This window comes from Ursus maritimus (genome assembly GCF_017311325.1).
Source record: "Ursus maritimus isolate PB19 chromosome X unlocalized genomic scaffold, ASM1731132v1 scaffold_X1, whole genome shotgun sequence".
NCBI lineage: Eukaryota > Metazoa > Chordata > Mammalia > Carnivora > Ursidae > Ursus > Ursus maritimus.
The window spans coordinates 69,756,107-69,781,120 of record NW_024423319.1 but is presented as its reverse complement, the minus strand read 5'-3'; the positions used below and the strand labels follow the sequence as shown (position 1 = coordinate 69,781,120).

The 25,014-nt window shown below is 38.7% G+C and overlaps 1 protein-coding gene across 1 annotated transcript in view; it reads right to left on the bottom strand.

Moving 5' to 3' along the window:
• Positions 1-25,014, bottom strand: part of LOC103681153 (androgen receptor) — a 189,486-nt gene that overhangs the window by 28,284 nt on the left and 136,188 nt on the right. Inside the window, exon 5 of the mRNA XM_040631425.1 lies at positions 10,749-10,865. Coding sequence (XP_040487359.1) covers positions 10,749-10,865 — 117 coding nt within the window. The remainder of the gene's footprint in view (positions 1-10,748; positions 10,866-25,014) is intronic.

Genomic DNA, 25,014 nt, shown 5'->3' with positions numbered 1-25,014 from the left:
GCACAGGATCTGGCAGAAACTATTTCCAAGTCTCTCCGACTAGTAAGCCAGAAGAAAGGGGGTCACTGTCCAGATGCCATCCTGGGTGAGGGGCACAGAGTCATTACCAAAAATCTGCTCATGTGAAATTGCGGAGCCTGGAAATGCTTTCACATACCAGGCTTTTCCACTGGAAAAAGTAACTACATGAATTTAGAGCATACATGCTTTTACAATTACATTTAAACTGACATTAAAAACAAATGTGAAACAGCCCAAGCCGAACAGGTCAGCATGACCTGGAAAGCAAACGAGAGAAAAAAAAAAAAAGAAAGAAAGAAAGAAAGAAAGAAAGAAAGAAAGAAAGAAAGAAAGAAAGAAAGAAAAAAGGAAGAAAAAAGAAAGAGTAAAAAAGGCCCAAAGTTAACAGCATTAATTCTGTCAGTCTGTTGTAAATAAGAAAATACCACTGATGTATTAATGGCTTTATTAAGGAAAATTCACTAGCAGAAATATGCAACGTTCAAACAAATAGAAAGCAGTTAAAAAATAAACTACATTAGCCTTTCAATCCACATTAGGGAACCTCTCCTTGGCCTGGAGATTAAAATTCTGTCCCAAGGAGTGGGAAGCTCCCCTCCCTCCTAAAGTCCTTCTTTGGCTTTTCTCCAGACTATTGCTGAGTCAGGGGAAGGAGAAAGGAGGGAGAGGGAGGGAGAGAAGAGGAGGGGAGGGAGAGGAAGAGGGGAGAGGGAGGGATTGAGGGGGCGTGGAGGGAGGGAGAGAGGAGGGGGAGGGAGAGGGAGGGATTGAGAGAGACATGTGTGTGTGTGTGTGTGTAGGTGGAGACTGGAGAAGGAAGAGGGTGGACAATGCAGGCCCCAGGCAAGGCAGAAAGAGTGGTCTGACTCTCATATTTGTCTGCCCCTAGTCTCACAGACTACATCCACCAGAAGGAAACTGGTTTCAATATGGAGCCTCTGGGGCAGAGACAGAGAATAGCAAGATATTATGAACTCTTAAGTGCCTCTCTTCTTAGAATAATGCAAAGTTTGAGGCTGGCTTGAGAAAAGAACAAGACCTCACACCTGATGGAGAGGCAAATGGATGATGTGAATGAGTACTGGGTATTGTGGGGGCACTAAGGCTAGAAAGGGGTAGAGTTTGATCCACTTTGCTCCTTCATCGTAACTTCAATAGGAAATAAGAGAAGTAGGCACTGGTTTTTAGATTTTGCCTTCCTCCTTCTTTATGAAATGGTTAAGTGTATGTGCTTCTGAAAACAGAATCACCTTGACTTTGGGAATAAGGAGAAAATAACTGACTCTGGTCTCCTGGTCTGTTTGGAGAGTGGGACCAGCTGGCTTCTTAGGTCTGCCCCTCCAAGAGAAGCAGAAATCTGGTCCTTGTTTGCTAAACTTATGTGGATCAGCTACTGCCTTCATCTCTGTGATGGGGCCTGAGGTTAAAATCTAAGTCCTTGGCAGTGGTCCAGCAGAATGGAGGCAAGGTGAAACTCACGAGTTGAATAATGACCAAGTAAAAATGGCCAGAGAAGCCTCAGATAGGCACTGTGGCTTCTTGTTCTAGGTAATACCTTGAGTCCCCAGCAGCAAAGCTTCTTCCTGGCAGCACTCTGTGGAAAGCGAGCAACCAAACCAGAGCTTCACTGTATCCAAACACCTGAGTGTCATCACATATGATCAAGAATAATTAAAAAGCACTCTGCTAATGCCAGGTCATATTACAAGAATCAACAATCACAATACTACTACATGAATGCTAATTGATACTATTCCTAGAGCTGGTCCTCACAACATCCCTGTGAGGTAGGGAAACCATCAGTCCCATTGCGGGGAGCCATTAACCAAGAGAGTAGCCCCCAGCCCCAATGCTGGAGTCTGTGTTGAGGAGCAAGGGCTTAAGGCCCTAAACTTCAGATTCCAGGTGTTTCCAAGTTATCCATTAGAGCTCTCTAGAACCCTCATTCTGAATGCCTTTCTTCAGTGTTTGGTTGTTTTGAGATGCTTGCAATTGCCAACCCAGAATTTTTCTAATATGAAAATAGAGAGACACTGTTGAATGTAGCAACTTAAAGATGGGCTTGCGCCTAGCAGTCCCCATAATCAGATGTCTGAGCGAGGTCCTCTGATTTAAGAGGCAGCATGCAAAATTGGGGAAAGGGGGTGGCTGCCATTTTAGATCTGGGTTCTTTTCTCTTTTCCTACCTACCTGTTAAATCAGGTAAGATGGAAAAAATGGAAAATTCTTTACTTAGATTTGTTTTCTCCCCCCTTTCTTTTCTGCCTTATTAACAAATATACTAAGGAGCTTATATATATGTTTGTGTGTGCCCTTTTGTACACAGTGGGCAATAATTAGTCAGTGGGGGTGGAGGATCTGGAGGAAAAAAAGGAGACAGAATTTAACAGTCTCATAACAGCTACTCAGAGGTCAACAAAGCCTCCCTATTTGGTCTTCTGAATTTCTTGCAGCAGCCAAACAATCCCATAATATTAAAAGCATTATTACTCAGCCTGGAGATGGGAATGCTTCAAAATTAATGTCTCTGTGCCTAATAGCTCACTAATCAAAGCTTCTAGGCCTCATTTTCCACCCTGGGGAGAGTCCTCAGTCTCTTTCAGTTTCACTGTGGCCAACATGACACACCACCCCATGCAGCCCTGGGCTGGTGACCTTTTTATCCTGGTCAAGATCCAGATTTTCTTCTTAGTTCTAAATGCCAGTCCAAGTTTTCTGCAGGTGATTTCTTCAGGATTTGTGCTTACATTTTTTTAAATTGCTAACTGCTAGAAGGCTGAAATAACCCTCAACAATCAATTTTCACTTCAGCCACAGAACCATTGTTCCAATGGAGTATTAAGCAGGGGAAAGAAACCCATTTCTATGCCTGGTTTAAGAGATCTAAAAAGTGTAGCCAGGATTTACTAGCCTGAGGAAAGTGGAACTTGAATTTAGAAAAGGTGACCCAGGGTAGTGATGCCATTTTGTTTACTTCCTAGATACCTGTTGTCATGGAAATATTATCAATAAAAGAATCTGAAGGCTCTAAAGATTTCTGGGTGGCCATGTACTTTTCCCCTTAGTTCTACGTCATACAAACATGATCCCAAAGGATGGGCAAAATTCTCTAAAGAAGCATCTTGCTCAGGTAAATTGTTTATGTATAAGTTCAGTTCAGTGAGAAAATATTTTAAATGCTTTTGTGATCTTAAGGACTACATCCTACAATTTATAAAAACAGGTGGCTATCTTTTTTAAATCAAAAGTTAAATGTTTTCAAACAAGCAGTTGTGTTATTTCAAATAATTTGTTTCTGAATTGTTATATTTAGAAAATACTTGCCGTTGTATATATGACCTATTGTGTTCTGTGTACTCTTAGCTTTCTGCCTACCGCCTTCAAAAATATTGCCTATGACATCATTTTACTCTCAAGAACAACTGAGGGATTTTAGAGCACTTACAGCAAAATAAACAACAATAAAATCTTTCTGCTCCTATTACACTTTAAAAACTCAAGGATTTTAAGTGGAAATTTTACAAGTAAGATACTCATTCAAGTACCAGATATGGGGTAACATCAATTCTGATGACTTGAAAAAACTATTTACTTCTAACCATAGTTCTCTAAAAGCAAAGACTCAAAGACAGACTACAACATATATGTGCTGTCCCAAATAATGTAGTTTGAAGGAATTATGAGACACAGTCTCTGGTTTCTTCACACACAAGTTTGCTTGAGAACTATAATTAGAGAGAAGTATACCCTTTTCCCTCCAATGTGTCACCAAATGTGTATGTAATCAACTGAAGTATGGTGATCTAGACCATGGAGAACAGATTTCAAGAGTTGATTCAAAAGTGATACAGAGACCAGAGAACCAAGGAACAAGTACCAAAAGCTACACTGTAATAGCAGTGGTGACTTGGAGCACACGGGCCAATTCTCATCCAAAAAAGCAGTGGAGGGTACAGTGATACACATTGTGTGCCCACTAGGTACCAGTGCCTTTACACACTTACATCATTTCTGTAAGGAAGATTTTATTATTCCCATAGTATAGTTGGAGAACCTTAGGCTCAATATCTAATGATTTGTCCAAGGTCATTAAGATAGTAAGTGGCAGAGCCAGGACTAGAAATGAGGCCTGTCTGTATCTCAGTGCCTTACACTATTTCCACTATATCTCAGGACCTCTTAAAACAAAAACACACAAAAGAAAGAAAACAAAAGTTGTAAGTGCTGAGTCACATGCTGTGCATATTGATATCAAAGTTCATAGGACAATTCTGCTCCTCAGTTACGCAGACGTGTAGGAGCACTCAGGTATCTGAGAATAGTGTATGGGAGTAGCATACTTCTCAGAATTGAGACTTACCACTTTTATCTCCAACCTGAAGACTTTTAGGGCTCTAGTTAGAGTCAAAGGAGAAGGGAGAATATCCCAATGTGAGTTCCACATTATCAATTCTTTATGATACTCTGCTACCTGCTGAACAGGAGGTAGAGGGGATTCAGTCACTGGATAGGAAGTGCGACCCAAACTCTACAAATCTGTGCTTTCTAGGCCTCCTACTTTAGCAAAGAGGTTATGTGGTAGCACCATAATGAAGGTCAGGGTAGATGCTGAAATGCTGGTTAGAAAGCATGATTATTATTAAACTTTTAGGGAATAATATCTGGATATCCAAAATATTTAGTGATCATTCTATGCAATGCTGGAAGTCATTATACTTGTCAGAAATAACTGGTCTAGCATCTTTCTTGAGTCAGGAATCTGTACCTGCGGCCATTAGATGACTTTGACAATAATGCTACTTTGGCCTGGATTACATCCTGACCTTTGTGTATCACAATACTATTACAGACCCCACTTTAGAGTTTTAATGGCCTCCAGTACATCCTCTTGAGATGTGGTGAGGATGGTTTATTTTTGGTCACAAAGCCATTCTTGATTGATTCTTCTGGTAGGCAATGGCATACACATCTACAAAATGGAAGAACTGGGCTAGGAGTATTGTCTGCCCATAGGACAGAGTCTTTATCTGCACCCAAGTTTTCCAAAGTGTATTCCAGAAAACAGTGGTTTTGTAGGATATTAACAGGTGTTATATGAAAAAAAAGTGTTTCTGTGGTTGAATTAAATCTAGGAATCCTGAGTTACCAAGCTCCTCAGTTTACTTTATTGCAGTACTTGCCAAGGTCTGTGTTATGCTAACATGTACTGTAAATCTTCCTGAGCAGGACCATAATATGCAGCTTTGCATAAATTATTTGACCGTAAGAATCATTTTTCATGGACCACGTTATGGAACTAGTTTTCTTAGAACCCATGGCAGGAAATGCTAGCTTAGAACAAGGCAAGAAGTCTGTATAAGGAGGGAACTTATGTACACGGTCAGTACTTGTAGGTATCAACCCAAATGGAGGCAGCTAACCTCAGGAGCTGAGGCTGCAATCCTAGATGTGAGGCAAAATTTGGTGCTAGACTTTTTTTTCTCTCTCTATCCCTGCCCTTCTATGTATTTTTCTAAAGTTTAGGTCCTCACCTATACCACACTCATGCTGCCAGTAGTTGTCTTAAAACACCAAATGTAGAAACACACAAAATGATATGTGAATGTGTTTATCCCATGCCACAGATCTTCAGCTGCCTGAAATCTAAAGCTTTTAGCATAATAACTAAGTCCATTTTCATTGTGGTTTTACCTTACCTTCCCCCTTTCCCCAGATCTGGTGATATTAAACTACTTGCTATTCCTCAAACCCTCAATACATTTTTTTCTTATGTCTCTGTGCCTTTATTCAAACTGTGCCATTTGCCTTGAATACCCCTTCCCTTCTATCTCATTCAACTTCTTCCCAGTCATTTCCTCTTCATCCTTTAAGGCTAAGATGTATTCATTATCACTGTCTGTCTCCTCTTTAACTTTCTGAGGTCAGGGATTTTATCTTAATCATCTCTGCTCCCCCAACATGCCTACCATAGTGTCTGGCACATAGCTGGCACTCAGAAATTATTTACCAAATGGATAAATAGATGAGTGAATGGATGGAAAGATAAAAGGACTAGCTAGTTGGTTGGCTGGAAGGATGAACAGATAAATAGATGAATGGATAAATGCTGTGAAACTTGTCTCCTGAAGAACCATGCTGTGAAAAGTGTTTCAGTGTTGGAATCACTCTCTTGCATCTGGACATGTATGGACATGTGATCCAGAAGTACCAATGCAGGGCTACTCTTGAGCATGGAGAATGATGAAAGAGCTGGCATCAAGACTGTCTTCAACAGTGGAAACCACAAGGATGTTCATAGCGTCCATGATGACATCAGATCATGGCCATGGGCTCCCCGAGCCATCCTCCCAACTAGAGAAACCTGGAGGTTATTAAAAGCTGCAGATCTGTTAAGAGTTTTGAGTCTCAGATGTAAAGTTCAGTCTTTTAGTAGGAAAGAGACTTCTCAAGTATGCTAAATTAACCTCTGAAGAAACACTGAACACGTTAGATTCTTACATGTTCCAGGTTTCTTTTCCTCTTCTGGGGTTTGGCTGCTACATGAAATTCCTGAAACGCCTACCATCTTCCAGGGTCCAGGAGAGGAAGAACTAAAAGCAGGGGCTAATGCCATTTATTAAAAGCTGAAAACTCAAGAGTTACAAAATGCAAAAAAGAAAAAAAAAGGTTTGGGGAGGAGTAGGACGGAAAGTAAGAAAGAGGGAAGGGTTAGGAGAAAAGATATCAGAGCAGGGCAATTCTTTCTTTCTCATTACATCCTGGAAACTGGAAATATATCCTTGGGAAGTACGGAGAAAACTGAGAGAGTGTTGTGAACTTATTCTAATTATGGGCTGTGAAAAAGCCACAGTTAATTCACCAGAGGGAAGGTCCTTTTCTGGACAGTTATATTTGTAAATATTGTCTTACATTAAAAGTAGGCAGCACCCGAGAGAGGCCCAAGAGTAAAGCGGGCTCACCTTGAGTGCCGGTGTGAGCAGGGGTATGTGGTTGTAGGGTGCTCAGAGCTGCAAGACTGGCATTCGTGTTCACGTGGTAGCACTGTGTTACTAACAGCTGGGAAATCTTGGGATACTGTTTTCACTACAATTCTTTAAGAAATTATGAAAGTATTCCATAGTTCTCTGAGTGCATCAACCTTATTTATGCTTATTTTAAATCTTTTGCCCAAAAAAAGTGCTAAATAAAGTTCTCTTTCATTTCCTAAAAAAGAAAGTGGGCAAGAGATTTAGATTCTTGAAGCAGTTAGCAATGCGTAGCTTTTCAAAAGCAGCCAGAAATGAAACAGGTACAAAAAAGGGCCTATTCCTTGCTGTGATTGGGCAGTTAATAGCCTGAAGGTAGTCTTTAAGGGATCCACCCTGAGAACCCAACCACCCTTGGAAACACCAAGAGCTGCTAAGAAAAGAAGCAATGAACATGTAGACAGGCCTAGAAATAGAAAGGAAAAAGCTATGTGTTTTAAATATCTCTGAGTTAAGGAGATCCCATCACCAAACAGTAGATAGACCATTACAGAGAGAGCCAGTCAGAAACCTTGAGGCCTCAACACTAAGCAAGTATCAGCTGTAGAGTGCCAGCTTCTTTAAGATACAAGGATAACCCTTCTGCCCTCCACTCCCTCAATAATCTGTACATCCAGTCTACTTTGAGACACATAATGTATCTTACTTAGGTGTAACCTGAGGGAGCTAAAATTATTATGCAAGTCAAAACACTCAAGTCTAGACTGTCTATACTTCTGAGGGCAATGGATACATAATCCAAAAAAAAAAAAAAGACTGATAGGCTTTTTCTGTGACTTTAGACCCAGAATCACAAAATGATAGTGCCAAAAAGGTCCTTGGTAAATCTCATTATCCAAATTTTATGGTGGGAAAACTATGCCTCAGAGGGGAGAGGGGATTTGCTCAAGGCCACATTCCTAGTTACCATTTTAGAATATATTATACCATTTTGAGTTGAGTGATGGGAAGAATAAAACCAAATTATATGAATTCTCCTTCAGTGTGATCAGAATGTCTATGCTAAAACCAAATGTGATGAAAAGGGAAGTCTATTGCTGAAGTATTTAGAAAGGCCACTCTACATTTATGTTTTCTTTCTTTTTCCCATTGTTTTGAGTAAAGGTGTGGTGTACACTGAATTTGCAAGTTAACCATGAACTTGAGAAGGGTTTGCAGCAGAGAATCAAGGAATGTGGAGATAAGTTCAGCAAAATGGAAAGGTTTGTTTTTCAAACGATGGTGTGTAAGTGGGTAAACACTTGGGATGTTACTGACATGGTACTTGAATATAATACATGATTCCCTCAACTACTGGAATCGGCTTCCAAACAAGATATTGATGGTACTTTTAGTTTGAGGTGATCAAGTGTGATTTCTGGTGATGCTTTCTCTGCCTGTTGGAACTGTTACATATTACAGGGCATGCGAAGTAACTCAGGGTAAAAGCCAACTGGGAAGTGCTTACCATCTGAATTACTAATGACCTCACTGTCATAGTAAGCCCTCACATTTGTCTAGCACTTTGTCATTTACCAAGGATTTCATGTTCATCATGTTCACATCACAGAGTGATATCACTAAATTACAGATGAAGAAATTGAGGCTTAGATGGGGCACAGTAAATAATGGAGCTGGGCCTTTAACTTAGGTCTGCCTGACTCCAAAGGGAAGACCACACACACAATATCAAGAATCCTTGTATCTTGTAGACATTTCTTCAAGTTTGCCAGCCTGAGCTTTATTGCCTAGTATAGTGCCTCTGTATACAATAGACACTCAATAAATATCAGAGAAATGGAACTGAAACGAAAGCCATTCACAGCACGTCTTACCTTCTTTTCATTGTGTTGACCAAGCTCATTCAAATTTGAACACTCCAGCCAATAAATCAATTTGAAAACTCAGTGTACTGCTCTCTTCATGAAATTAATTTAAACATCTATGCCTCACTGATATATGGAGCAGTGAAATTACTCCTTTTCAAAAGGGGTTCACTATAATCATGTCACGGGCTGTTTTATAATGGAGGATGTTGGCTGAAGCATGAAACTAATTTTAAGATTCGGACCCAAATTTTAGGAGAACTTTTGTTACCATTAAACTTCACCTGTGTCAAAGCAGTCTTGCAATTTGTATCAGCAGATGAAAAACCAAGGGGTTCTCTACTTGGGAGCCCCCATCTCTTACACACAATTCACAGAGGGCTAAGTAATTGAGAGCTGAGTGTATCACAACTCTCACCATAGGGTTGCAACATTCATATGAAGAAAACTTCCTCAGAGTCCCTTTGTTACCTTTCCTGACTTTCCTTCTGCACTTCTTCACCGCAGTCCTGCTTCTTCCTCCCCACTATAGACTACAATTGTAGGATTTCTCTGGTGTATACCAAGCAAGTAAGAACAAGTTTGGCCTTTCTCCGATATTTGAGTCTCATTTAATGTGGCTGCCTGGAAAACTACTCACAGAGCATCTGCCTGTGATGTCTGGGAGTACTAGACACTACTTGAGATGGTTCTGTTGCAACTGTCTCAAATTGAACCTGAGTCAGTTCATTTGTAGTACTTTGGTCTGTTTAAAGACTATTATTGCCCTGTAAGGAGGAAAGGATACAGTTATCAACGTGAAGACCCACACACAGAAAACAAGTTGGTTTCTATAAACATGTACATAGGCAGACAAGGTATTGAGCACCTTGCAGAAAGCCAGAGATGGACAAGTGCTCTAAATAGCCTTGAGAGGGGGAGGGAAAATGGCAGGATTCTAGGAACTTGGATTTTCCAGGCTGATAATGAATAATCAGATAGAAGGCTACAGTTTCAGGCATTCAGAAAAGAGCTGCTTTTCTTCAAGTTCCATTTCCAAATCAAAGTAGACTAATGAGCTTGCTTTTCTCATGAAAGGTGCTTCTTTTTAGAAGCGGCAGGGAGTACCCTGCCACCGAGCAGATGTAAACATGAAGAAATGAGGAATTTGGAGGGGGAAAATAGAAGTGTAAGCCAAGCCTTTCTGGAATGGTGACAGTACTCACAGTAGACACAGACTAGGGGACAGAGAGCCTTATGATGAATGGCTGCCCTTGAAAAAGCTGTATCTTCCTTCTTTCAAGCTACTGTGCTACGAAAAAATGCTTTTGGAAGTTATCAATAGATTTGCAAAGAAAGGGAAATGATTAAAAGGCTTGCTCAACCCTGGGAGATAGGGGATAGGAAACTGGTTCGGCCTGGCAGCCTAGTCATAGGCTCCAAAGAGAAGCAGCTTTTCATTCCAGGTGGCCAGCCCTACAATATAGAGGTAGTTAACTGAGGATATTCCTGGGTGTTCAGGGCCAGCCTGTGCCTGGGTCATTCTGCACCTGTGATTATTCTGGATTCTGTAGTTCTCTCCTCCTGGTCATCATTCAACAACATAAGGCCAGTATCACTGTGTCCCCTGGGGAATCCTTCATAATGAACTCCACACTCACTCACCCCCTGATGGGTCCTGATCCCTGCTTCACACCTCCTGCTCCTATGCTGAGCCCCAGAGTGGGGTGTGACATGGTTAAGGATAAAGGAAGGCACCAGCTGGCTGATGGCCATGTTGGATATGAAGGAGTCAGTCGGTATCTAGAGCATAGCTGGCCACCTCAGAAGCATCAAAGAGGAAAATCTGGTTTAAAGAGAGAATGAGAGAATGAGGGAGGGGGAGGGAGAAAAAGAAAAAGGAAGAAAAGTATCATACCTCCCAGAGTCATCCCTGCTTCATAGCATTTCCGGAGGCGACAAGATGGACAATTTTTCCTTCGGAATTTATCGATGGTACAATCATTTCTGCTGGCACAGAGGTACTTCTGTTTCCCTGGGAGAACAAACAGAACAGGAGATGCCCCATTAGTGCACTTCCAAAGTCTCTCCTTTAGTAGTTCTAGGCAGAAAGGGCATAAGGATACATCCTGCCAGATGAGAGAAGTAGATGGAGAATGGCCCTAAAAATTTAATCACACAGAATCACACAGCCCAGTTTAATTGCTATATTGTTTTGTTTTGTTTTATAGGTATGATGTTGTTTTTATAGGTATGAACAATTGTGGTCCTGCTGATACTTCTTTTATGACTCATTGGTTTATAAAAATAAGATGTTCTACCTTTAATAAAAGCTAAGAACGGGACATCTGGGTGGCTCAGTCGCTTAAGCCTTTGCCTTGGGCTCAGGCCATGATCTTGGGGTCCAGGGATGGAGTCCTGCATCAGGCTCCTTGTTCAGCGGGGAGCCTGCTTCTCCCTCTGCCTGCCGCTCCCCCTGTTTGTGCGCTCCCTCACGCTCTCTCCCTCTCTCTCTGAGAAATAAATAAAATCTTTTTTTTTTTAAAGGCTAAGAACGTCCACGGGAAAGTGGTAAATGACAGAAATTACCACTCTTTTAGCATGACACAACAAAGACTTGGACTTAGGCAATGTTTCTACCTCCTGACCCCTGTAATCATTCAAAGGATCATACTCAAGTTAATACAGTGCTTATTTTTCATAATAAAAATACAGGTAAAACTTCTACAAAAGAGAACTCCATGAGATTTCTCATTGTTTTTAAATTGATAGTGATCATTTCCCCAATCCTGCAGGTTATACAAATGAAACAGAGATAAAGCTCACTCTTTGTGAAGTGAATTGCAACAGGTGAAAGGAAGTCCTCTGAAGGCAGAAGAAAAACAACTGCTGTTGTGCACATCTGGAGTTGTCACAGATACACAAAAACATACACACATACACACATCCTCAAACCCAGAGATTCTCAGGATCACAGCTGCTCAAAGAAAGACATGGAGGTCCACTCAAAAGCACACATTTTACTCAGTATTTTGTCTCCTTGCTCCTAACATAGGCCTGGCATACAGTAGGCCCTCAATAAACACTGAATGAATACACAAGTGGAACAGGGAGATCCACAGACGCACAGAGTCACCAGCAGAAACAGACAGAGATACATACCCTACTACTCTGAAACATGCAGAACTTCTCATGCTTGGAGCCCTGTGACAGCCTGAGCTTGTGCATCCCCTCACTCCACCCCTTTCTTTATCCAAGTCCCTCTTATTTACTGCTGCGATTTAGTTTATGGGAGAGACTGGGATTTTAGGGAGGCTTCTTTTGGCAGAGGAGGCATGTTTGTGGTAGGGAAAAGGAAGAAAAATTGAAGAGCAATTGCTATTTGATAGCAGGGAGAAAAACACATAAATTCAGCTATAGCTTGTCCCTTCTCTTCCTTTTCAACCTAAAATGTACAGGTCAGGCACAGAAAACACATGTATTATAGTAAGTTATTTTATGTAGGAGATTTAGTAGTAGCCAGGTCAACAAGACCTTTGTTTTTTTTCCTTTCTCCTTCCCTTCTTTCCTTTCTCCCCCCCCTTCCTTCCTCCCCCCAACCTTCCTCCTTCCCCACCCCTTTCCTCTCTCATTCCCTTCCCTTTGTCAAAAGATTCCAAAATGCTGGGCTTGGAGGAACTGTTAAAAACCACCCTAGTACAACCCTTTCATTCCAAGGATGAGTTCTGGGAAGGTGACTTGCCTGAAGAACACTCAATTGGAGGTCAATGAAGGAAGAATATTATTTAGTAGGTACCTACTATGAATCAAGCCTGTGTTGGCAAGTTTATATATGCCATTTAAAGGAATAACCTCAGCAGTGTTTTGAGGTAGATACTACCATTATTTTTACTTAACAGATGAGAAAACTAAGGCCCCTAAACCAGTACTCTTTCTACCATACCACAGGATTTTATTTGTATAAATGGAACACATAATTTACTAACAAACATTTTTTTAAGTAGTCTCCACGCCCAGCATGGAGCCCATTGTGGGGCTCAAGCTCATGACCCTAAGCTCATGACCCTGAGATCAAGACCTGAGCTGAGATCAAGAGTTGGACACTTAACTGAGCCACCCATGTGCCCCACTAACAGCCTTTTCTTGCCGCAACTGAGGATTGTTGTATGTGCACAGAAAGGATGGCATTATGAGGGCCATTCAGTCTTTGAGTATCAACTCCTAGAAGTGAGGCCCTGTATCTAATTCCAGTGGGTTCATGTCCAGTGTTGTGGGTGTTCTAGAACAGGGACATCCCCTACAGTTTTGGTGCTGCTGCAACCCTCAGGACTAGTTTTCACATTAATTGGTAAAATAGGGTCATTATGAATACTTCTTTGAAGAATCTCTTCTTCCATAGGAAAACACTAGCTCCTGAACCCAAGTTTGCAAAGTAATATTTGCAGACCCACTAGATGAGGGCTCCCAGAGTTCTAGATTCCACTGCTAAAAGTAAACCACCCTCTGAATGAGGAAGGTTACAGTGGAAAAAGTATGATAACATTTTTTTCAATTTGGAACTCAGATCATCTCCCTAGCTATTATTCGTACTTTGTCCCAGAGTGTCTCTTGGCCTAAAACAATGTGACCTAAAACACAGATATCCTTTACAATTTGCCTACATAGTAAGTGTAGAGCCCAGTGCAACCAATGCCATTGTGCATTTATTTAACTTATTGAGCATTTATTATGGACCTTGCACTAGCTGTTGAGGATACAGAGGAAAATCTCTGCTGAAGAAAAATGTTTAAGTCCCAGATAACAGAGAGAGCACTAGGCTGGAAGTCACAAGATTTGAATCCTTGTTCAGTCTTATTACTAACTCACCATATGACCTTGGACAAGTACTTTATCCTCTCTGGGCTCCATTGATAATATGTAATGGTAGAACTGGAAAATCACTAAAATCTTTTCCAGCTCAAGGAATCTTTATTTTATTACTTTATTTTAATTCCAGTGTAGTCAACATACAGTGCTATATTAGTTTCAGCTGTTCAATCCAATTAAACAATTCCATATCCAGCTCAAGGAGTCTTAAAGGATATCTGGATTTTATCCACAATATATTTGTGGAGTCTTTCATATAAAGGTCACAAGTATTACCAATAAGCAAGACATTAACCAAACTAATGCTGTCTTGTCCCTCAACTCTCTCTTTTTAAGATAGTAACTTACTGTAACATTGCCTCTTATATCTGCAGTCATTCAGTCTTTTCTCTTTGTTTTCTAAAGTCCTTCAAAAAATCAAGGCACTTAACAATTCATTAGAGAGGCACTGTTATTGCAAGCCATATGCAACATATGAATAAATAACATGCTTATAGACATACGTGTATTCACATATGCATGAATGCAAATGTGTTGGGTGTACACCCACAATAGGGTTCCTGAATTATCTTTGTATGTATGTGTATGTGTGATTACATAAAGTATATAACATATTAAGTCATATAAATGCATGCATATGACATGTATTTCTCTGAAGCAGAATAGTGACTTTAAAGTTTTAAATGACATTTAATAGTGACAGAAGTGGTCGAGGGTCCCAAAGATAGAAGGAATCTCCTAAAAATGGAACTGTGACTCATCCTCACAATTTGGATTAGGAACAAAAGCAAGGCATGGAACAACTTCTCAAGGTTGCTTCCAATCCACTTCTCCTGCCCGAATTACCAACTTCCCCAAATAATGGCAGAGCTAATGTATAATCACTGGGTTGCTATTACTTCTATTCTATTTATTCTACTTCTCCAATATGGCTGAAGTTATCAGGGTTCTTAATAATAACAATGAATTAAAATATAATACATAATAATATATATTATACATATTTATATACAATAACTATGAAACATATAACATGTAGTAACAATAAATTAAAACACAATATAAAATAACATAAGATTAAAAACGTCTCCTATTTGATTAGCTTACAAAAGTTAATAACAATCTTGTGCAAAGTAGGTACAATAGGGATTACTGTATACCCATTATATAACTGAAGAAAATGATGCTCACTAAGATGAAACTGACCTGCCTGGCATCACGCTATTACTTGGCTCCAAATCACAGTCCATAAGGCTATGAATCTCACAGATTGAAAAAAAATTTAAACAGTATTTGGTCACAATACACTCACTCCTCTGTGCAAGGCTCAAATCCCCTTCGTAACATCCTTGTAAAGGGTTGCTCCACCCTTTCATGAATTGCAGCCCATTCCATTTCTGGACTCTGTCATAAGGCTATTCCTTCCAGGAACTAGATATTTGTCTCCTTGGAGCTCTGACCCATTGGGTCTAATTAGAAGTACATCATCTTTGGACTGTAAAGGACATTAAAAGCTTTGTAACAAATGCCCCAATGTGATGCCTGACTCTTCATTTATGAAAATGGACACAAAGTATTGAAACAACATGCCACAAGCCATAGGAAGTTGGTGATAGAGCTAGAGAAAAATCTGGCACCTGCATCCAATGGAGATGTAGTGTGGGTGAGTGTAGCCTCAAGACAGAGCACTCTGTGGGTGTTAGGTATCTTTATTCATTGTCTAGTAAGTATATGGCCCCCTGAATGCCTTCTCAGTATTCAGTTGACAGAACTGTAAGTGAGATCTGGGCCTGCCTGCTCCAAGGTGTTCTTAGAAAATCCTCTATTCCCATGCAGTAGCCTAGGTGACTGAATAATTAACACAGACAACATAAACTGCTATCCATCTTTTCCTCCTCAGATTCTACAAATATTATACCTAGCTCTCTGACACTGTTGACCTTCAACAGCAAGGTTGTATCAACAACTTATAAGTCTCACAAAAAATGTCATTGTGAAATTTTTGGCAAAATACAAAATCCCCCTCTCACATTGAAGGAGGTAAGTCTACACTCTAGAATTGCAAGCAGGTTGCACATTTAATGCTTAATAAATCTATTAGAACAGCTGCAAACCCTTGACTACCATGAATGGTCACATAATGAGATAGCATGAGGTCCTCTGTATGTCAGCTGGCTCTGAAATCCTTGATTGCCTGATGGTATTCTACATGTTTTTTATGGTCCTATTCTTCCATCATAAAGCTCAACTATTATCCAAAACTCCAGCAGGAACAGAGGTCATGAGACCAACTTGAGATATTTTCTACACAGACTTCCGATTTCTATCAGTGTTTTTTTGTTTGTTTTTTGTCATCCCCATTGGTGCTGCCATGCAGTATGAGTTGAGGCCAATGTTTGACTAGGCTTCCTTCAATATGTTCATTCTGAAAAATCCTACTTAAAGCAGATCAGGTAAGGCAGGAAGTTACCCACCATCTGCAGCATCATATCTTGCAAATGAGAGGATCGAATCATCAGGTAAAATGTGTGATATTGCCAAGATATTTTTGAAAAATTAAAGAGTAATAAGGCTTTTCCTATCAAACATTTAAAGTATTGTAATGCCATAATAATTACAGCAGTTTGTTAATAGCTCCAGTATAGACTTATCAGTTGAAGAGACTAAAAAAGACAGAGACTCCATATATATAATATGTTATTCTAAATCAGTGAAGAAAGGATGACTTATTCACTACATTAAATGGTGTCAGAACAACTGGTTAATCATTTGGGAAAGTCAATAAGCTTAAATTACTCATTGAAACCCAAATAAACTCCATGTGGATTAAAGATGCCAATGGAAAAAAAAAAGAAAACAAAAGGAAAGCATTAAAGTACTGTTAGATAGACCAATGGAACAGAATAGAGACCCCAGAAATGGATGCTCAGCTCTATGGGCAACTAATCTTTGAAAAAGCAGGAAAAAACATCCAGTGGAAAAAAGTCTCTTCAATAAATGGTGCTGAGAAAATTGGACAGCTATATGCAAAAGAATGAAACTTGACCACTCTCTCACACCATACACAAAGATAAACTCCAAATGGATGAAAGACCTCGATGTGAGACAGGAGTCCATCAAAATCCTAAAGGAGAACATAGGCTGTAACCTCTTCAACCTCAGCCACAGCAACTTTTTTCATGACACATCTCCAAAGACAAGAGAAACAAAAGAAAAAATGAACTTGTGGGACTTCATCAAGATAAAAAGCTTCTGCACAGCCAAGGAAATAGTCAAAAAACTAAGAGGCAGCCCACAGAATCAGAGAAGATATTTGCAAATGGCACTACAGATAATAGACTGCTATCCAAGATCTACAAAGAACTTCTCAAACTCAATACATGAGAAACAAATAATCAAATCAAAAAATGGGCAGAAGATATGAACACTTTTCCAATGAAGACATACAAATGGCTAACAGACACATGAAAAAATGTTCAAAATCATTAGCCATCAGGGAAACTCAAATAAAAACCACATTCTTACGCCAGTTAGGATGGCAAAATTTGATAAGGCAAGAAACAACAAATGTTGGAGAGGATGCGGAGAAAGGGGATCCTTCTTACACTGTTGGTGGGAATGCAAGTTGGTACAGCCACTTTGGAAACCAGTGTGAAGATCCCTTCAAAAGTTAAAAATAGAGCTACTTTATGATTCAGCAATTGCACTACTGGGTATTTACCCCAAAGATACAGACGTAGTGAAGAGAAGGGCCATATGCACCCCAATGTTCATAGCAGCATTGTCCACAATAACCGAGATGTCCTTCGACAGACGACTGGATTAAGAAGATGTGGTCCAAATATACAATGGAATGTTACTCAGCCAACATTTGCAGCAACATGGACAGGACTGGAGGAGATTACGCTAAGTGAAATAAGTCAAATAGAGAAAGACAATTATCATATGGTTTCACTCATTTATGGAACATAAGAAATAGCAGGGAGATTGGTAGGAGAAGGAAGGGAAGAATGCCGGGGGGGGGGTAAACAGAAGGGGGAATGAACCACAAGAGACTATGGACTCTGGGAAACAAACTGAGGGCTTCAGAGGGGAGGGGGGTGGGGGATTGGGGTATGCCAGTGATGGGTATTAAGGAGGGCACATATTGCATGGAGCACTGGGTGTTACACACAAACAATGAAGCACGGAACACTACATCAAAAACTAAGGATGTACTGTATGGTGACTAACATAACATAATAAAAATTATTATTAAAAAAAAGTACTGTTAGAAAACATAGGTATTTTTTTATTTTTAAAAGTAGAAAAAGGCTTTTTAAAGAATGGCAATACAGAAACATAAGTGAATATTTTGATAGACTTGACTAAAAGACATTTAAACTCTCTTATAAAACTGAAAGACAACCACAAACTATGGAAAACATATTGGCAGCAAGTATGTAAAAACAGTGGTTAATTTCTTTGATATATAAAGATGAACAGTGCAATAGAAAAAAGGACAACAGACATGAAAAATGAATTAAAAGAAGAAATATAAATGATCAATAAATATATGAAAATTGTTCAATTTTAACTTCACCAGAAATCACAGAAATACAAATTAAATAAGATGCCATTTTCATTAGTCAGATTGGCAAAGATTAAATACCAGATATTGGCAAAGAGGTATTACTAATAGGAGTATAAACTTTTAGAGAGCAATTTTGCAACATATCCAAAAAAATTAAATACACATAACTTTTAATCAGTAATTCCATTTCTTGGACTCTTTTTATAAGAAAACAATTATTTAAGCACAAAAAAGTTCAATATAGCATTATGTAAATAGGGGATATTGGAAAAATTTAAATGTCCAACATTAAGAGGATGCTTAAATTATTCCATATTTATGCAGTAGAATGCTGTACATTTTTTTTAACTCAGAAGGGTGTTCACAATATTCTGTTTTGTTAAAACAACAAGAAAAATGAAATTACCAAATAACATATTTTATTGAATCCCACCTTTAATACCTAAGGCTTTAGAGCACATCTAGTAAAGTTTTTTCTATTGCAGTGAAACTTTTTTACAAGTGAAATATTACACAAAGGTCCCATACATAGGAAACAGATAAAATGAAACCTAATCTGCCTGAACTAGGTATAGGAAACTTGGTGCACTGGGTGCTATACGCAAATAATGAATCATGGAACACTACATCAAAAACTAAGGATATACTCTATGGTGACTAACATAACATAATAAAAAATTATTAAAAAAAAAAAAGAATTCGTCCTGCTACACCTCTCCCTTTCTTCCCTTCTCTGCAGCCTTAGCATTGTGCTATACCTTAGAAAAATTTTGTAGGAGTCCCCAGGGCTTTGTGGAAAAGTTAAGACGTACTGATTTAACCAACCCCCATACCTCCTATTTTATTGACTAAGAAACTGAGACTCAGAGAATGGGGGGAGATGAACCTTGCTTAAGGCTATAGTATGAGTCAATGTCAAAATAGGGACAAGAACCCAAGCCTTCTTATTCATAGTTCCCCAGTTTAGTGCTATTCTTATATGAGATAATACATGTGAAAATAACGTAAAAGCATAAAGCATTATACAGATCTTATCTATTGTTATTTAAGTAAATAACAAACTCCTTGAATGTCAGAAGAGGCAAGGATCCTCTGTAGAGACCAACATTCTCATCTTACAGATGGGGAAACTGAGATACAGAAAGCAGAATGGACAAGACAGGATTAAAACTCAAGTCTCTTGCCCACTATATTCTCTGCACATTTGCTTTATTATTCCAAATTATTTTCCTGTTCATTATCTTGCTGAGCCTTTCTTCAAAGGGGGGAAAGTACAGACCATTATCCTCAATTTATATATGAGGAAACCCAAGACACAGAATGCTTACTGATTCCAAAGAGTATAGCTTAGTTTCAATCCAGGGTGCATAGGCTTTCTATTTAACCACTATAACTGAGCAAATATCTTATTTGCCTCTATCCTGACTTATGTGTATCCTGAATGTTCTACATCTACCCATACTGCCTCTTCAACATGTGAAGGACGAGTAACACTTGGCTTCCTGGGAAGGGGGCAATCTCACTGTGCTTTGATTGGGTACTGTTCAAAGTGCCTTCATTTAATTCTTGTTAAAACTCTTCCAGGTAGCTACTATTCCTATTTTAGAATTGAGGGAAATAAGTCTCAGAGATGCTGAATGACTCACCGAGTCACCAGCCAATAAGTGGCAGAAGCAGGATCAGAAACCAGGTCTGTATGACCTGCGATGTTGGTGTTTGCCCTTGTCAATGTATTATCTCTTCTGAAATGGGCCCTGACACTATGCTTCAAAGACAGGCAGGGCAGAACAGTAAAGGAGTACAGAGGAGGAAAGAGGAAGACCTGAGGACTAGCCCTTCTATTTCACGGAATCATTATGTGACCTGGTGTGTTATCTCTACTCTCTTGACCTTGGTTCCCTTAATTTAGAAGAGAATGTGGTAGGTAATAAGAAAATAGTAGCAACCTAAGGAAGGTGAATTCAGAAGTCTTCTACTCACATTGGAATTTCTGATGGGTGTCTCAGAGTTTTCCTGAGTGTGATTCAGGGAGGGTTCTAAGGGCCTTCCCTGAAAAACAACAACACTACTCTACAGAAAAAAGGAGCTAAGTGCCTCTCCCCGAGTGATCTACACAGACTTGAACAACCCCAAGGCCTGTTTAGGGTCATGCATCCTATGGATGTAACTTTTTCTGGAGCCAAGATAGCCTAGAACCTCTGGCCTAATCATCCAAGGAGTTCTCTTCTTTGAAGACCAATTCTAAGCACTGTTGATTCCTAGTAAATTTGCCCCCCAAGATACTGCTTTTGGGCCTGTGGAACAGGCTAGACAACACCAGGCACACAGTCTATACTGTGGCAAAAGGATTCTTCTGTGAAAAGGACTTAAAATGTAGCAGAGTCCCTTTAATTCCACGGATGTGACCATTTCTCCACCTGTCCTACCCACCCAGAAACACAGATATCAGTTAATCCAGTACCACGGAAGGGCTCTCAGCTAATGCGTTACAGGGAGGCTTCTTAGGAGTGTTTATAAATAATAAAAATAATCCTTATTTCTTTTGACCTAAAGGTTAACTCTAGTGAGAGGGGACAGGAATCAAGCCCAGATCCATCTTCTTTGCTTTAAGTACCTTTCACAATCTGGCTGAAGTTCCATAAAATGAAAATGTAAAGACCACTAGACTGACAAGCAGAAGAGCAGTTGTCAGGGAGCTTGGGTGGCTCAGTTGGTTGAGCATCCAACTCTTGATTTCAGCTCAGGTCATGATCTCAGAGTCCTGGTATCAAGTTCCATCTAGGGCTCCACACTCAGCATGGAGTCTGCTTGTCCCTCTCCCTCTGCTCCTCCCTCTGCTCTCTCTCTCAAAATAAAATAAAATAAAATAAAATAAAATAAAATAAAATAAAATAAAATAAAATAAAATAAAATAAAATAAAATAAAATAAAATAAAATAAAATAAAATAAAATAAAATAAAATAAAATAAAATAAAATAAAATAAAATAAAATAAAATAAAATAAAATAAAATAAAATAAAATAAAATAAAATAAAATAAAATAAAATAAAATAAAATAAAATAAAATAAAATAAAATAAAATAAAATAAAATAAAATAAAATAAAATAAAATAAAATAAAATAAAATAAAATAAAATAAAATAAAATAAAATAAAATAAAATAAAATAAAATAAAATAAATATAATCTTTAAAAAAAAAAAAGAAGAGGAGGAGGTGTCAAATCCTGGCTCCAATTGCCCTCTGCAAGTCTGAGCCTTGATTTCTCATCTAAAAAATGAGAATAAACATGATGGCATTGTCTACTTCATAAAGTTATACAAAACAAATGGTACAGAATACATGTGCAAGTGATCTGTAAAAGGAAGAATGTTAGATACATTAGAAGAGTTATAGGTAATGTTACTGAACTTATTTTGTCTTCTATATCCCTCCATTAGCAACCACCTTCTGATCCTTCTGATAATGCTGCTCTCTTCACTGGCTGCTGCGCTGGTCACAAACATTCCATCTACTCCCTGCTCTCAACACACACACAGACACACACACACAGACACACAGACACACAGACACACAGACACACACACACACACAGAGCTAAAATGAACCCTTCAGTGTTCAGTTTCAAACCACCTTCCCTAGCAACTGTCATTCACATGGGCCTCCTGCTTCAAGAGGACAGGAAGTAGAAGTAGGTAAAGCTGAAAAGTTAGATAGTAGCTAGATCATGAATAGCCCTGAATGCCATGCTATGCAGTTTAAATTTTAACATAAAGAAATTTTTTAAATTTATCCATTGAGTTCATCCATACAAGGTGCTTAATAACTATTCTCTGATAATTAATCTTTTAGTGTACACTTACTATGTTCAAGGCACTATTCTAGGCAACGAGGGAAACAACAGTGCATAATACAGTCAAAGGCCTTGCCTGCAACTTGGGGGATCTTTTGGTGAAAACAGACAAGTAATAAATAAGTGGTAAATAATAAATTAAATATTTTCAGATGGTGATACATACAATGAAAGAGAGAGTGGGGAAAGATTCTATGACGATGTGGCATTTGAGCTGACACCTGAATAATAGAAGCCAGACATGCAAACAGCCAGAGGAGGAACATTCTCAGCAGAAGGAATAGCAAATTCAAAGTTTTAATGTCATAAATGAATTTGGTGTGTTCTTGGACTAGCAAAGTGGCCAGTGGGGCTGGCATATGTTAAGGGAGGGGATGTGTTAGGGAAAGCTGATTGGGTGGCAAAACCAGGCTGTACAGGGTAGTAATTCTCAACCTTGGGTACAAGTTGGAAACACCTACAGAGATTTTACAAAGTACTGATGCCTGGTTTTACTCCCAATAATTCTAATTCAATTGATTGGGGGTAAGTGTGGGGAGTACGATTTTCTAAGATGTCCCTCTATTGCTTCTAATATGCAGCTAGGGGAGGGAACTTGCAAGTGAGTTAATAACTTATGGATTTTTTTAAGATAAGGGTCCAATATTATTCTTTTTTTAAATTTAAAATCAATTAATTAACATATATGTATTACTGGTTTCAGAGGTAGAGTTTAGTGTCCATCAGTTGCATATAACACCCAGTGCTCATAACATGAAATACCCTCCTTTTTTTAAATGTTTTTTTATTATATTATGTTAGTTACCATGCAGTACATCCCTGGTTTCTGATGTAAAGTTCGATGATTCATTAGTTGCATATAACACCCAGTGCACCATGCTATACGTGCCTTCCTTACTACCCATCACCAGTCTATCCCATTCACCCCCTCCCCTCTGAAGCCCTCAGTTTGTTTCTCATGAAGTACCCTCCTTAATGCCCACCATGCAGTTACACCATCCCCCACCCACATCCCCTCAGCAACCCTCAGATTGTTTCCTATAGTTACGAGTCTCTTATGGTTTGTCTCCTTCCCTGATTTCGTCTTATTTTCTTTTTCCTTCCCTTCCCCTATATTCGTATGTTTTGCTTCTTAAATTCCACATGAGTGAAATCACATGATGTTTGTCTTTCTCTGACGTATTTCACTCAGCATAACACTCTCTAGTTCCACTCACATCATTACAAATGACAAGAGTCCATTCTTTTTGATAACTGAGCAATATTCCATTATATATCATAATATATATTTTATTGGAATATAATATGTATATAATGGAATATATACAATATATTAATAATTATATATATTACTAATTATATAATATAATAATAGCCCATTATATATATATATGTAATATATATACCAGCAATGTCCACAACAGCCAAAATATGGCTTATGGATTTTTATAGCTGACACAGGATTAATAGCAGGACAAATGCTTGACACTGGAATAATATTTGACAGTTTACAAAGCCTCTTGTTGTTTTTGCTACTCTGGAGACTAGTGAGGTTCAGGCCACTCGGTAAGTACTTTGGGGAGCACCAAGCAGATGATGTTCTTCAGATGGGATTTGGAAAGACCATCTGGGAGAAATAGAGGCTCCAAACTCACCAAGGAAAACACCACGAGGAATAGCCAGCTCACTTCTGCCAAGGTCATTTGACATTTGGTCAGAGCAAAGTTTTATGTTCTCAAGCTGTCTTCCCTTGAGCTCTGTCCAGTGTTGTGCTGGAGTTGGCTTGTAGTGACTCATAAAAACCGATTCTGAGCATCATGTCCCAATTTCACATTCAGTGCTATAATACTGGTAGCTTAAATCAGTCCTGATAGGAGTATCTACAGCATGGAAATTAGCAAACACTACAATATCAAGGGCTCCCTACTGACCCTTACCCCTTCCAGGCAGAAATCCAGTTTACTAGAACACAACTGGTTCTTCCTTAGTAGTAGTTTTGCTTTTTTCTAGTTGGGTCTGGACCCATTGTTCTTTTCTCCCTATACCTTCACCCAAGCACACCTCTGAGGTTTGGTAATATAACTGGAACCGCAACTGTGTAGATTCATTTGCATTTCAGAGAAATTTTGCCATCTTCACATGCTTTACCCAATAGATGTGTTCCTGAACAGTAGTATATAAATAATATTTCTTTAAATTGAATTCATATTTAAATATAAATATTGAATATTTAAAGAAACTGTACTGAACACTTCTATAAGGTCAATAAAATAACGCTTTTGTAAAAGGTACAGTAACCATTTCATTATAAATTTTATCAGATCCAAATTTTGCATAACGATGATCTTAAAACATCTGTGGAAGAAAATTTGGCAAAAGCCTTCAAAATTAAAATATACACATGTTTTGACCCACCACATATTTGCACATGTGTGACATGACATTTATTCAGGAACATTCACTGCAACAACGTTTATATTAGCAGAAGACTGGAAACAACATAAATGCCCATCAATATAGCCATACAGTACAGCCATTAAAAAATGAAGCAATTACATATATACTAATGTGGAACAATCTCCAAGATATACTGTAAAGTGAAAAGAAAACGAAGACGCAAAACAATACACAACACTAGTTCTGTGAGGAATACTAACATATATTGATTGATATATTGATATACTTAACATATCTATATGTTTATAAGTACACATACTATGTCTATACGGGTACACAAGAAACTAATGAATAGTGGATATCCCTCAGAAAGAGAACTGCAAGCCTGAGGGTTGGGGGCTCAGAATTATCTTTCACTCTTTAACCTTCTGTGATTTTAAAATTTTGTATCATGTACATGTATTGCCCATTCCAAATATACATTTAAAATCAGCAC